This window comes from Xenopus laevis, chromosome 1L (assembly GCF_017654675.1).
Source record: "Xenopus laevis strain J_2021 chromosome 1L, Xenopus_laevis_v10.1, whole genome shotgun sequence".
Taxonomy (NCBI): domain Eukaryota; kingdom Metazoa; phylum Chordata; class Amphibia; order Anura; family Pipidae; genus Xenopus; species Xenopus laevis.
In genome coordinates, this window is record NC_054371.1 from 155,231,612 (window position 1) to 155,246,335 (window position 14,724).

General features: G+C 40.8%; 1 protein-coding gene across 1 annotated transcript; it reads left to right on the plus strand.

The window, feature by feature from the left end:
• The first annotated feature begins 8,975 nt into the window (after nt 1-8,975).
• LOC121400931 (olfactory receptor 6B1-like) lies at nt 8,976-9,920 on the plus strand. Its single transcript, XM_041584957.1, has one exon. The coding sequence runs from the start codon at nt 8,982-8,984 to the stop codon at nt 9,918-9,920; it is 939 nt and encodes a 312-aa protein (XP_041440891.1). The 5' UTR covers nt 8,976-8,981.
• Nucleotides 9,921-14,724: the final 4,804 nt, after the last annotated feature.

The following is a 14,724-nucleotide window of genomic DNA, read 5'->3' on the forward strand; positions in this document are numbered from 1 at the left end:
TGTCTAAATATCAATAATAATACCGTCTCCAGAAACACCACCTGAGTGACGTTTTTCAAGCAGCAATAATATATTCCGTATCCACTGCTGTAGTAGTGTATACGTTGACCTTGTAGGCATTGTTTGCCCAGTGTGTTCTTCATTTTCAAACAACTGCCATCTAGCTGTGTGAGCTTGTTCACATTCTGTCTAAATATCAATAATAATACCGTCTCCAGAAACACCACCTGAGTGACGTTTTTCAAGCAGCAATAATATATTCCGTATCCACTGCTGTAGTAGTGTATACGTTGACCTTGTAGGCATTGTTTGCCCAGTGTGTTCTTCATTTTCAAACAACTGCCATCTAGCTGTGTGAGCTTGTTCACATTCTGTCTAAATATCAATAATAATACCGTCTCCAGAACCACCTCCTGAGTGACTTTTTTCAAACAGCAATAATATATTCCGTATCCACTGCTGTAGTAGTGTATACGTTGACCTTGTAGGCATTGTTTGCCCAGTGTGTTCTTCATTTTCAAACAACTGCCATCTAGCTGTGTGAGCTTGTTCACATTCTGTCTAAATATCAATAATAATACCGTCTCCAGAACCACCACCTGAGTGACGTTTTTCAAGCAGCAATAATATATTCCGTATCCACTGCTGTAGTAGTGTATACGTTGACCTTGTAGGCATTGTTTGCCCAGTGTGTTCTTCATTTTCAAACAACTGCCACCTAGCTGTGTGAGCTTTTTCACATACTGTCTAAATATCAATAATAATACTGTCTCCAGAAACACCACCTGAGTTGTTGTTGTTGTTTTAAAAATAATGCCAGGCAAAGGCAGGCCGCCACGCAGAGGCACTAGGGGCCGTGCTGCTATGCTATCCTGTGGCCCTAGGAAATTGCCCAGTTTTAAAAAGGCAATGACCCTGAACTCCCAAAATACTGAAGAGGTAGTTGACTGGCTTACACAGCACACCCCATCCTCTACCGTTTCTAACTTTACCACAACATCCTCATCCTCCACTGCTATGGCCACCCCACGTAACACTTCCTCCACCACCGGCGCCCCTTCTTCACTGGAGTCAGAGGAGTTATTTTCACATGAGTTTCTTGAACTGAGTGATGCGCAACCATTATTGGCAGAAGAAGATGAAGGAGATGAGGACGTTACACCAGATTTAATTCTGGCAGAGAACACAACAGAGATGGACATAATGAGTGATGAGGAGGTCCCCGCTGCTGCTTCCTTCTGTGAGCTGTCAGAAGAAATTGATGCATCTGAGGAGAATGATGATGAGGAGATTGATGTTTTGTGGGTGCCCAGTAGAAGAGAGCAAGAGTAGGATAGTTCAGATGGAGAGACGGAGAGTCAGAGAGGCAGGAGGAGAATAAGACTTAGAAGAAGCAGGGAGGACAGCTCGCAGGGAACAGTAGGGCAACAACATGTATCGCCACCTGTGGTCAGCCGGCCAACGCACCCGCCATTGCCGCCAACGCCGCCAACTTCTACTGTTACCGCCAGATTGCCAGCTTCAAAAAGGTCAGCAGTGTGGGATTTTTTTAATGTGTGTGCCTCTGACAAAAGTGTTGTAATTTGCAATGAGTGCAGTCAGAAACTAAGTCTTGGGAAGCCCAACAGCCACATAGGTACAACTTCTATGCGAAGGCACATGAACGGCAAGCACAAAGCACTTTGGGAGCAACACCTCAAAGGCAACAGGCAAACTAAAAGCCACCCTCCTTCTGGTCCAGCATCTTACTGCTCTACCTCTGCTGTCCTTGACCCGTCTGAACCACCCTCCACTCCGCCTTCCACCTTGACCACCAGTTCCCATTCCCAGTCATCTGCCCCCAGCCAAGTTTCTGTGAGGGCCATGTTTGAGCGTAAGAAGCCAATGTCTGCGAGTCACCCCCTTGCCCGGCGTCTGACAGCTGGCTTGTCTGCACTCTTAGCCCACCAGCTTTTACCATACCAGCTGGTGGACTCTGAGGCCTTCCGCAAATTTGTAGCAATTGGGACACCGCAGTGGAAGGTACCCAGCCGCAATTTTTTTTCAAAAAAGGGAATACCACACCTGTACCACCATGTGCAGAGCCAAGTCACCGCATCTCTGTCACTTAGTGTTGGGCCAAAGGTCCATATGACTACTGACGCATGGTCCTCCAAGCATGGTCAGGGCAGGTATGTCACCTACACTGCCCACTGGGTGAACTTGGTAATGGCTGGGAAGCAGGGAATGTGTGGCTCAACAACGACAGTGGAGTTGGTGTCACCGCCACGGATTGCACGCGGTTCTGCCACCACCTCTACTCCTCCTTCGCTCTCTACCTCGTCTTCTTCCTCTTCTTCCTCCTCTGCTGCTGGGTCCTCCTCCTCCACACCTGTGCACCCCCAGCTCCCCCTAGGCTATTCGACGTGCCAGGTACGCCGTTGTCATGCTGTCTTGGGGATGACGTGCCTGGAAAGCAGAAACCATACCGGATCTGTACTCCTGTCATCTCTGCAGTCACAGGCCGATCGGTGGCTGACCCCACACCAACTGAAGATCGGAAAAGTGGTGTGTGACAATGGAAGCAATCTGTTGGCAGCACTGAGACTGGGCAATTTAACACATGTGCCCTGCATGGCCATGTTCTGAATTTAATAGTCCAACGTTTTGTCTCGAAGTACCCAGGATTCCAGGACGTTCTCAGGCAGTCCAGGAAGGTGTCGGCCCATTTCAGATGTTCCTACACAGCCATGGCACGCCTTGCTGACATTCAGCAGCGGTACAACATGCCAGTCAGGCGTTTGATTTGCGACAGCCAGACTCGCTGGAATTCAACGCTCCTCATGTTGGAACGTCTGCTGCAACAACAAAGAGCCGTCAACGAATACCTGTTTGAACTGGGTGGTAGGACTGGATCTGCAGAGCTGGGGATTTTTTTCCCCCGTTACTGGGTGCTTATGCGCGATGCCTGCAGGCTCATGCGCCCTTTTGAAGAGGTTACAAATATGGTCAGTCGCACCGAAGGCACCATCAGCGACCTAATACCCTTTGCTTTCTTCCTGGAGCGTGCCGTGCGACGAGTGACAGATGAGGCTGTAGACCAGCGTGACGAGGAGCAGGAAGCGCACGATTTCTGGTCGAAATCACCAGAACGAACCCAGGCACCTGCTGCAACGCAGGGAGAGGTGTCAGAAGTGGAGTCAGAGGAGGAAGGTGGCTTTGTGGAGGAGGAGGACCAACAGGAGCAGGCTTCCCAGGGGGCTGGTGGTGACCTTTTGGGGACCCCTGGTCTTGTACGTGGCTGGGGGGAGGAGACCGTGGATGATGCAGTCCTTGATAACGAGGAAGCAGAGATGGATACCTCTGCATCCAACCTTGTGAGAATGGGGTCTTTCATGCTGTCATGCCTGTTGAAGGACCCCCGTATCAAGAGGCTTAAGGAGAAGGACCTGTACTGGGTCGCAACGCTACTAGACCCTCGGTAAAAGCATAAAGTGGCAGAAATGTTACCAACGTACCACAAGTCCGAAAGGATGCTGCATTTACAAACCAGCCTGCAAAACATGTTGTACAATGCTTTTAAGGGTGATGTCACTTCAGGAACTCATCAACATTCCAGGGGCAGAGGTGCCAGTAATCCTGCCACGAGCGCACCTGCAAGGACAAAGCACTTTGGCCACTCTGTAACGTCAGACATGCAAATGTTTTTCAGTCCAAGGCAGCGCCAGAACCCTTCTAGATCCACCCTCAAAGAACGCCTCGACCGGCAGGTAGCGGACTACCTGGCATTAACTGCAGATATAGACACTCTGAGGAGTGATGAACCCCTGGACTACTGGGTGCGCAGGCTTGATCTGTGGCCAGAGCTGTCACAATTTGCCATGAACCTCTTGTCTTGCCCCGCCTCAAGTGTCCTCTCAGAAAGGACCTTCAGTGCAGCAGGAGGGATTGTAACTGAGAAGAGAACTCGCCTAGGTCACAAAAGTGTGGATTACCTGACCTTTATTAAAATGAATGAGGGGTGGATCTCGGAGGGTTACTGCACGCCGGAAGACTTGTTCTGAGTTTCTGACTCCCCATGCAGCTGTCCTTCTCTGCACGCCTCATGACTCCACACACAGCTGTCCTTTAGCGTCCTCCTCCCTCCGCCACCGTTACAAACTAGGGTGCAAACCCTACTGGTTTCATTTGAATCCAGGTAAATCCTGAGTTTTTCTGGCCTCTGTGCTTCAGTGGCTGCAACCAAAAAAATGAATATTTTCAGCATTTATATGGCATATTTTTTCTGGCCTCTGTGCTTCAGTGGCTGTGACAAAAAAAAATGAATATTTTCAGCATTTATATGGCATATTGTTTCTGGCCTCTGTGCTTCAGTGGCTGCGACAAAAAAAATGAATATTTTCAGCATTTATATGGCATATTTTTTCTGGCCTCTGTGCTGCAGTGGCTGCGACAAAAAAAATGAATATTTTCAGCATTTATATGGCATATTTTTTCTGGCCTCTGTGCTTCAGTGGCTGTGACAAAAAAAAATGAATATTTTCAGCATTGATATAGCATATTTTTTCTGGCCTCTGTGCTTCAGTGGCTGCGACAAAAAAAAATTAATATTTTCAGCATTTATATGGCATATTTTTTCTGGCCTCTGTGCTTCAGTGGCTGTGACAAAAAAAAATGAATATTTTCAGCATTTATATGGCATATTGTTTCTGGCCTCTGTGCTTCAGTGGCTGCGACAAAAATAAATGAATATTTTCAGCATTTATATGGCATATTTTTTCTGGCCTCTGTGCTGCAGTGGCTGCGACAAAAAAAAATGAATATTTTCAGCATTTATATGGCATATTTTTTCTGGCCTCTGTGCTTCAGTGGCTGTGACAAAAAAAAATGAATATTTTCAGCATTTATATGGCATATTTTTTCTGGCCTCTGTGCTTCAGTGGCTGCGACAAAAAAAAAATGAATATTTTCAGCATTTATATGGCATATTTTTTCTGGCCTCTGTGCTTCAGTGGCTGTGACCAAAAAAATTACTATTTTCAGCATTTATATGGCATATTTTTTCTGGCCTCTGTGCTTCAGTGGCTGCGACAAAAAAAATGACTATTTTCAGCATTTATATGGCATATTTTTTCTGGCCTCTGTGCTTCAGTGGCTGCGACCAAAAAAATGACTATTTTCAGCATTTATATGGCATATTTTTTCTGGCCTCTGTGCTTCAGTGGCTGCGACAAAAAAATGACTATTTTTAGCATTTATATGGCATATTTTTTCTGGCCTCTGTGCTTCAGTAGCTGCGACCAAAAAAAATTCATATTTTCAGCATTTATATGGCATATTTTTTCTGGCCTCTGTGCTTCAGTGGCTGCGACAAAAAAAATGACTATTTTTAGCATTTATATGGCATATTTTTTCTGGCCTCTGTGCTTCAGTGGCTGCGACCAAAAAAAATTCATATTTTCAGCATTTATATGGCATATTTTTTCTGGCCTCTGTGCTTCAGTGGCTGCGACCAAAAAAATGACTATTTTTAGCATTTATATGGCATATTTTTTCTGGCCTCTGTGCTTCAGTGGCTGCGACCAAAAAAAATTCATATTTTCAGCATTTATATGGCATATTTTTTCTGGCCTCTGTGCTTCAGTGGCTGCGACAAAAATTTTTTTTATTTTTAGCATTCATATGGCATATTTTTTCTGGCCTCTGTGCTTCAGTGGCTGCGACAAAAAAAATTTATATTTTTAGCATTCATATGGCATATTTTTTCTGGCCTCTGTGCTTCAGTGGCTGCGACAAAAAAAAATTATATTTTTAGCATTCATATGGCATATTTTTTCTGGCCTCTGTGCTTCAGTGGCTGCGACAATTTTTTTTTATATTTTTAGCATTCATATGGCATATTTTTTCTGGCCTCTGTGCTTCAGTGGCTGCGACAAAAAAAACATAATTTTTCAGGAAAGTACACATGCCTAATTTTTCAGGGTTCTGCAACAGTGGCAAAATCGCATCTTTTATGGTCACCGCAGGTGATCAATAAAGTAGACCAAAACTGGGCCCACACTGCAGAATCAGTGTTTTTTGGTTCACTTCACTGTACATTGAATTACCTCTGCCTGACCGTGCACGTGCGCACAAGCACGGTGACTGCTAAACACACCACTACAGAAATATTGCCACCAACAGGACGAACATCCTGGAGGTGACAAGCAACTAGTAATTCAAAACTATTATTTGCTCACTTGACGGTATCATTCATGAAAGCTCTTTGCGTTTTTTTGCGTTGCAGTAAGCGCCGCGTTTCGTCTTTGCGTGTGAACAGGCTGTAACCTTTACACGACTTGATTGGCATGTAGACGCCGGACGTTTTAAAGCAGTTTATTACACAGGTTTAGAAATGTAGTGTGATTTCTGCCCTTTACAGCACAAAACGCAGCGCTGTGTCAACAATGTATTTTTCAGATACATTTTTGCCCTTGATCCCCCTCTGGCATGCCACTGTCCAGGTCGTTGCACCCTTTAAACAACTTTAAAATCATTTTTCTGGCCAGAAATGTCTTTTTTAGCTTTTAAAATTCGCCTTCCCATTGAAATCTATGGGGTTCGCGACGTTCGCGAACCGTTCGCATTTTTGACGCAAGTTCGCGAATATGTTCGCGAACTTTTTTTCCGACGTTCGCTACATCCCTATAAATGAATTGCTAATTAGCCATGCAGGCTGTGGATTCCATATGTGTTTGGTTTTGAAGGGGTGAGGTTGTAACCCTACCAGCAAAGGGCTCTAGCTGCAGCTATATTCCAGTTCTCTAGGGAAAGCAGTTATATGGGGTAAATCTATTTGAGTTTGAGAATCTCCCCATTAGGCTAAAAGCACATAAGCTTTTCAGTTGCCAGTGGAATGTTAATCAATGAAATGCACCATGTGTTTTGAACTCATGTTGTGTGTCATTGTTTACAAGTAGGCCTCATCACAAACATGAAAAATAAATATGTCTGACTGTCACTGCACCATGAGTGTCAAACATGGTGCTTTCAGTTGATTAATATTGTAAGCTTTGACCACTGCATTAGAGCGTTTTGACAGCATCTGTCTAGCGGGCTCAATTGTTTAATCTTAATTTACGTTAAAGTGTAAGTGTAATTGCATCAATATTAACAAATCTGATGCGTTTGCGCCCCCCTTGCGACCATAACAACACTGGACTTCTGGGAGAAAATGTTGCGCTGATTTGCTTTTTCCTTGTGATAAGAAAACAATGCATTGTGCCAACTAAAACAGCATAAATCCATATTTAGCGCAACAAAATCCTACCGGCATTGTACTCCTCAATATCCAGAAAATCCTAAATCCCATTCTGGATAACAGATCCTATACCTGTATGATGGAATTTGATGGTTTATACTTTAAAGAGCTGCATTCTGTTTAAATGAAAGCAGTTCTGTCTTTGTAAGTAAAAAAAAAGCACATTTTAGGCTGAATTAAAATCCTTGGGACTAATTAATGTGCCATGTCATTTTGTACACATCTTGATGCAAACTCTTTCAAATTATCAGTGACTTGTGCTGCTTTATCTCCAGAGACAATGAATGTACACCCTGCACTCATACACCATACATACTTAATTATCCCCACCTTATAAAATCCCTGGCTGAGTGTATTTGATCTCTCACAGTTGTACAGCTAAGGTACAAGAGAGAAGCAATATCATCTTCTTCAAAGTCGCAGATGCCATATAAACCTTTCCTGTTCCTACATAATCTGATGTGGTTAGAAAAGCCAAAGGAAGATCATCAGCAAGGAAACTGGATTTTTTACAACTACAGTACCTGACAATGTTAGGGAGAATTTTTCAGTAATTGTCAGCTTTGTATATCTCTGATTGTACTGATGAATGAAACAGAGAGAAAATGTATATGATGATCTATGTTATAACCCTAGGGCCGAACGATCAGATCACATTACTGCGAAAGGGCTCTGACGGGTCACAGGACCGCATCAACTAGCCGATGCGGTCCTGGATCATACAAAGTATCAAACTTGACCAATCGATATCTGGCTGATTTTTGGCCTGATATCAATCGGCAGGACTCGTCAGAGCCCCCACACATGTGCAGATAAGCTGCAGAATCGGTCTAAAGGACCGATATCGGCAGCTTTAATCTTCCCAGGTATGGCCACCTTTACTTCGTGATGCTGGGCTGGGGGCGGAGCAATCCTTTCATAAGCTGAAGGCGTTTTTTCATTCGTAATCAACCTATGGAAGGATCACACCGCCCCCAGCCCAGCGTCACTGACATTGCACAAAAGATCTTTTAGCTATGTTGGAGGGCTGGGTCAATGGAGGTTTGTGGGGTGGTTTTCAGGGGAACTATTGTGGGTGCAGCAACTACTTGATACTGACACGTTCCTATGATTTTTATAGGAACTTGTCAGTATCGCTTTAGGTTGAAATGTTATAAGCTCGCTTTATACACTATGAAGACGTTTGCAATATTCAGAATGTAAGACAAAGTGCTCTTTGTTTGTGTTCAGCTATTGTCAGATCAACATCAATATTGCACACATGCCAACATCTAGCTATGAATAAAGTTCAGTCCCTGCATCCTTAATCATTGCCTAGGACATTAAAAGAGCATATTACATACTAACTTAATGAAATGCCATGAGGAACAGAAAATAGTTTTATACTGTATATGAAATAGTGATCTGGAATTGATCACTCTGTGACATACTGAACAGCACTGTGATTCCTATACTTTACATTACACTCTGTAAGCTGTAACAAATGAGTGAAGCTGTTTAAACCAGTGCCTTCATTCCAATCTATATCAGTACAGAAAGCAGGCCAGAGCAGATGCACTCAGAGCAAACATTATAAATCACACAATGAATATTTTAATTGTTGGTCTTTATTGCATTAAGAGGTGTATGTTGTGACTCTGTACACATTATGTGTCCCCACTTGCCTAACAGTTTCATTCTTTGCCCAGATCCTGAAATCTGTATGGAGGATGGCAATGAAACCACCATTACAGAATTTTTCCTACGTGGATTTCCCACTCGTTTGGAAATACAAATTCTTCTGTTTATTGTTTTCCTAATTGCATATATCATCACTGTTTCAGAAAACATAATGATTATTATGGTCATACAGCTACATTCCAAACTACGGAAACCCATGTTCTTTTTCCTCAGTAACATGTCCTTTCTGGAGATCTGTTATATATCAGTAACTCTTCCCAATCTGCTGGTAAATACACTTTCTAAGGATATGAGCATCTCGTTAGCTGGTTGTATGACGCAGCTCTACTTCTTTATCTCCTTAATGTGCACAGAGTGTGTTCTTCTTGCCGTAATGGCATTTGATAGGTACATTGCTGTTTGCCATCCTCTGCATTATGTGACAATTGTAAGCAAAAAACTTTGCATACAGTTGGCTGCAGCTTCTTGGATTGCTGGATTCACTGTTAGTGTGATCAAAGTTTATTTTATATCTAGATTGTCATTTTGTGGCCCCAACATCATCAATCACTTTTTCTGTGACATTTCCCCTGTGCTAAATCTTGCATGTGTAGACATGTCTTTGGCAGAGTTTGTGGATTTTGTCTTAGCCTTGGTCATTCTTCTCACACCACTTTTTGTTACTGTTGCCTCTTACCTCTGTATTATTTTCACTATCTTGAAAATACCAACTAACACAGGAAGGCAAAAAGCTTTTTCAACCTGTGCCTCCCATCTTACTGTGGTAACAATATTCTTCTCTACAACTTTATTTATGTATGCACGGCCCAAAAAGGCAAAATCCTTGGATTATTTCAAGATTCTCTCCTTGTTATATGCTGTGTTCACTCCAATGTTAAACCCTTTCATTTATTGCCTGAGGAACAACGAGATATGGGGCACCCTAAAGAAATATTTCTGCTGCAAAAAAACTCTTCCTTAAATTCAAATACACTTGGTTATTTTTCAATGAGTTTCTCTTGTATGTGATATTTCCATATACTTAAAGACTTCTGTATTTGTGCAATGAATTGGAATGTGTTCTGCTTAGACTGACATGTGGTTACTAAGGCAGCATTAAGGCACAGTTTTTCTAATCATGTAAACAGACTACCAGGTCATAAAGGGCCACAGCTTTATTATAAGCAAATAACAAACTTGTTACCACAATATAATAAGAGCCAATTAGCTTAAATAACTTCCCAGGACCCCATGCCTGAGGATACCACAAAACACCAGAAGCACATTTGTGCTTTTTGCCTAGAGAATATAGACCTCCCTCTGACAAACATACCTACACCTAAGCTGAAGCATATGGACACTTCACCCTGTTAGCTTACTTAGGAGAATTTTACATTTTGGATGGGAACTCACTAAACTTCCCCTTTTGGCCTGCTTCCTCTAGTCTCATCTTATTGCACTTAATTCTCCCTTAAATTCCATCCATTTACTACTTCCCTGGCACTACCTGACCGATTTGCTGCATGCCCCTTCCTTACCCAGTCAAGACTTTTTCCCTTACTCATGTTTTTCAGAGCTCAATTATTGAGACCACGTTTCACACTTTCATGTAATATCATTGCGTTTACTTACTTTTTTTAGCAAGATGGATAAAACTGTTTATACTTCCATCCTATGGCTGACTAATCAACATAGTTGAGATTCATATGTTTGAAGAACACATCATGCATATGTCTCTCGGACCATTATACCTCTCCCTATTTTTTTATTTATTAAATATTACATGAGCTATGTTATATAACAATACACAAAAAAACTGGATATACAAAATAAAACCTGAAGATACCTGATGATGTACACTCCTGTGTATCATGCATGATGATCAAAATGTCTGTGAGGTGCTGCTTATTATTACATTGGTGCTCTATAAAAAAGGGATCATTAGAAGTAAAACAATTCATTTGCAAAGTGCAGTTGCGGCCATGCAAGATTGCCACAGTGAAATAAAAATCCCATTCATTACACCTATTTGAGTCAACAGGAACTCCTTGCACTACTGCACAGGTGCACTTATTAATGCAGGGGGACCTTGAAAGTACAGGTATAGGATCCATTATCCGGAAACTCGTTATCCAGAAAGGCTGTCTGCCATAGACTCCATTATAATAAAATAATCCACATTTTTTACAATTATTTCCTTTTTCTCTGTAGTAATAAAACAGCAGCTTTTACTTGATCCAAACTAAGATATAATTAATCCTTGTTGGAGGCAAAGCCAGCCTATTGGGTTTATTTAATGTTTACATGATTTTCTAGTAGAGTTAAGATAGAAGATCCAAATTACAGAAAGATTCGTTATCTGGAAAACCCCAGGTCCTGAGCATTCTAGATAACAGGTCCCATACCTGTACTACTATTTCCAAAGATGGAGATTCTGATGTCAAGGGGCAGAAAAAAATGACAACATTTTTAGTGCAACTGTGTCTAATTTGTGTTGAAGTGCAAGCACAATTACATGCATTTTAACACATTGGCCACAGTTGTGTTATGTGCAACTCCACCAAGTGACTTTTATTACCCTGGAGTTATGGGTGGGGGGGTACTGCATTGTGGGTAAAACATGCCAAAATTATACACTGCAAACAGTAACCATTTAGGCTTGAAAATGAGCCCTAGAGATTTTTTAGTATTTTCTTCAGTATGACTATGAATATTTTAGTTTGTTTTCGGATTATTTAAGATATTTTGTAAAATTTTGTGAGATATCTCTCCTAGAAATTATTTATCCTTGACTGGGATTATTACTTTCATGTCTCTCTGCAAGAAGCTGCAGAAGACTTTCAGTGGATAGAGCGCCAAAGTCCATTGGGCAATTTAAGCATTATCAGCATTCTAGAAATCGGATGATGTGAGTTACATGTTACTTTATTTTTGGTGTAGTGCTGGCAGTATACCAATAGTTTCTGTTAAATTTCAACTTGCACCCCTTAAAGGGGTTGTTCACCTTTGAGTTCATTTTTAGTACGATGTAGAGAGTGATATTCTGAGACAATTTGAAATTGGTTTCCATTTTTTATTATTTGTGGTTTTTGAGTTATTTAGCTTTTTATTCAGCAGCTCTCAGGTAACCAATTTCAGCAACGGTCCACATTACCCTAGCAACCATGCACTGATTTGAATATAGTAGTGGAATATGAATAGAAGAGGGCCTAAATAGAAAGATGAGCAATAAAAAGTAGCAATAACCATAAATGTGTAGACCATAAACCATTAAAGAACATTTGTTTTTTTGTTATGGCATTGGTGACCCCCATTTGAAAGCTGGAAAGAGTCAGATGAAGAAGGCAAATATTTCAAAAACTATATAAAGGTTAAGACGAACCACTGCGATTGTTGTCATTTACTATTCTGCTGTAGCAGATGCATCTGGCATATTTTCCTGTGAATGCCTATGCTAATAGTGGTACCAAAAGCACAGAATTCTGAGGAAGAACTAGGAGCGGTAATGTGCAATTTTTGCCAAAATGCTAGTGCTGCTTTTGATAAATTTGACCTTACTATACATCTCGTGTTGATGTGGGAGCTAAAGGCTACTTGCCAGTAGGGATGCGCAAATTTTTTCACCTTGTTTCACCGAAAAAATGACGCCCATAGACTTGTATGGCTTTGTGCGTCAAAATAAAAAGACGTGCGACAACATTTTTTTGACGCCCATAGACTTTAATGGGCGTCGGCGACATTTCGCCGGTGGCGAATTTTTGGCGAAGCGAAACGGGTAAAATTCGACCATCCCTACTTGCCAGATAAGGATTCATTTTAGTGTGTCTTTGTTAGTACAGTATGTTCTAATAGAAAACAGTCGGAAAGTCAGTAACATTCTTAAATACTGTACTGTAATGTGGGATTCTAGCTTGCAGGGTCATAATATCTATTCCCAGAAAACTACCTGCATTAATATGCTATGTGGAAACACACCATGGAAGGGCATGTACATACCTTTCATGTGTGGATGTGTGTTAACTGAGGATGTGAAGATTGAAGATTTACATTGTCTTGAACCATATATATATATATTACTGCAATTTACACTTGCTTCTTGGTTTGAATAAGACTTGGTATAATGTATTACTTGAAGTTTTTATTCTCCTAGTCACAAGTCTACAACCTGTGCTCACTATTTTGTGTAGAGTCAGTTTGCAAAATAACTAGATTATTGTTGGTAATGTCCTTTGTATTGCTTAACTTGTGTAAAAGTACATGATAGAATGTTGTAATTATTCTGTTTAGAACAGTCAGTCCCATCATATTTAACTACATTGCTAATATAAGCAATAAGCTAAATAAGTGATTGGTTCTGTTTTTTTTAAACAAACTCCGTCTTTTTATTAGTAATTTAAAGTTTTTGGCTGGTACTAACCCCTCTATACTTAACCACCCACCTTAATTCCTGAATAACACAAGAAACACAGCAATCTGGGTTGTAAATGGCCACAGATTGAATAAAAGGTACATGAATAATACAATGAATATACACCCACTTTAATTTTCACCATGATAACATTACCTCATACAGAAATGAACCACACTTGGCTGGTTATCATTTAAACTAGGGCATAAAGCCTGTCCCTTTGTAAGCATTCCCTAGCTGCTCCATTTTTTGCTGTGACAAAACTCAAACTACCCCAAGAAAATCCATTGGGGCTGGTAGGTGGTATGCTGCCCACAGTGCTGGCCAGAAGAGGAAGATCCCTTTCATATTCTTATACCTAAGCACTGCTCAGCACTCACCGCATAATCCCATCGGCCTTTCAGCTTCCTGGTCTTATAAATTCTCCTTATCCTATGTTTCCTACAAGTACATAAGTACCCTCAAAAGTTTTAGAGTATATATGATGTAGTGGCACAAATTGAATAGGTATATTGTTAATCAAAAGTCTAGGATGACATGGTTTGGCATTGAGCATTCTTTTGGAAAAATAGTTGTGTGATTATTCACTTCAGTACTAAGAGTAATATCTAAAAATGTTTTATGTGTTAATTTAATTTGTGAATTTTAAACTGTGTGTTTTGCGATTTCTGTATGTAATTATTTTTTTTGAATAGTCTATGAGGCAGGCAGAATGAGGAATTTAAATCCCTTCCATTAAAATCTTTTATTGCTTGAACCACATTTCAGCGACTCCCTTCTCAAGTACAGATACTAAAGTGAACATCCATCAGACTTAAAATTCTGTTGTCTGTGAGCATATGAACACCAACAGTGCATTCATTAAGCCCATATGCTGAACAATTCAAACATCCATTTTAATTAAATACATCACCTTTAATTAAATACAATGCATTCACAATACTTGAACTAGAATCATTACACCAAAGTTGTGAATCCCTTAAAAGAAGGAAAAAATGTGAAACTATTAAAATAAATGGAAGTCCCTTCTGGAAAAATGTAATCCATTTAAAACTGTACATGAATCCATAATCCATTAAAAAACAATTACCTACAATAAATATAATTATATACAGTATAGCAAAGCATATAAAACACAATTAAAAACCAATTCAGAAAAAACACCTTTTCTTTTTCCTGATCAAACCCTTTTGGTCGTCTGGTGTCCAGTTTCCAAATTCTGCTGGTAAATGATCTATGTTATTTGGCAGCAGAGCTTGTGATTATAAACACAAGGTGACACTAATGGGCCTTAAAATGAACACTATGTCGACAAACAAAGCCAATGGACCAAGAAATACATGAATGGATAAAAATATATAAATTAATTATTAAAAAT

Bases quoted from the DNA above. Each gene is read 5' to 3' on its own strand.
- LOC121400931 (XM_041584957.1), top strand. From the start codon at position 8,982: ATGGAGGATGGCAATGAAACCACCATTACAGAATTTTTCCTACGTGGA.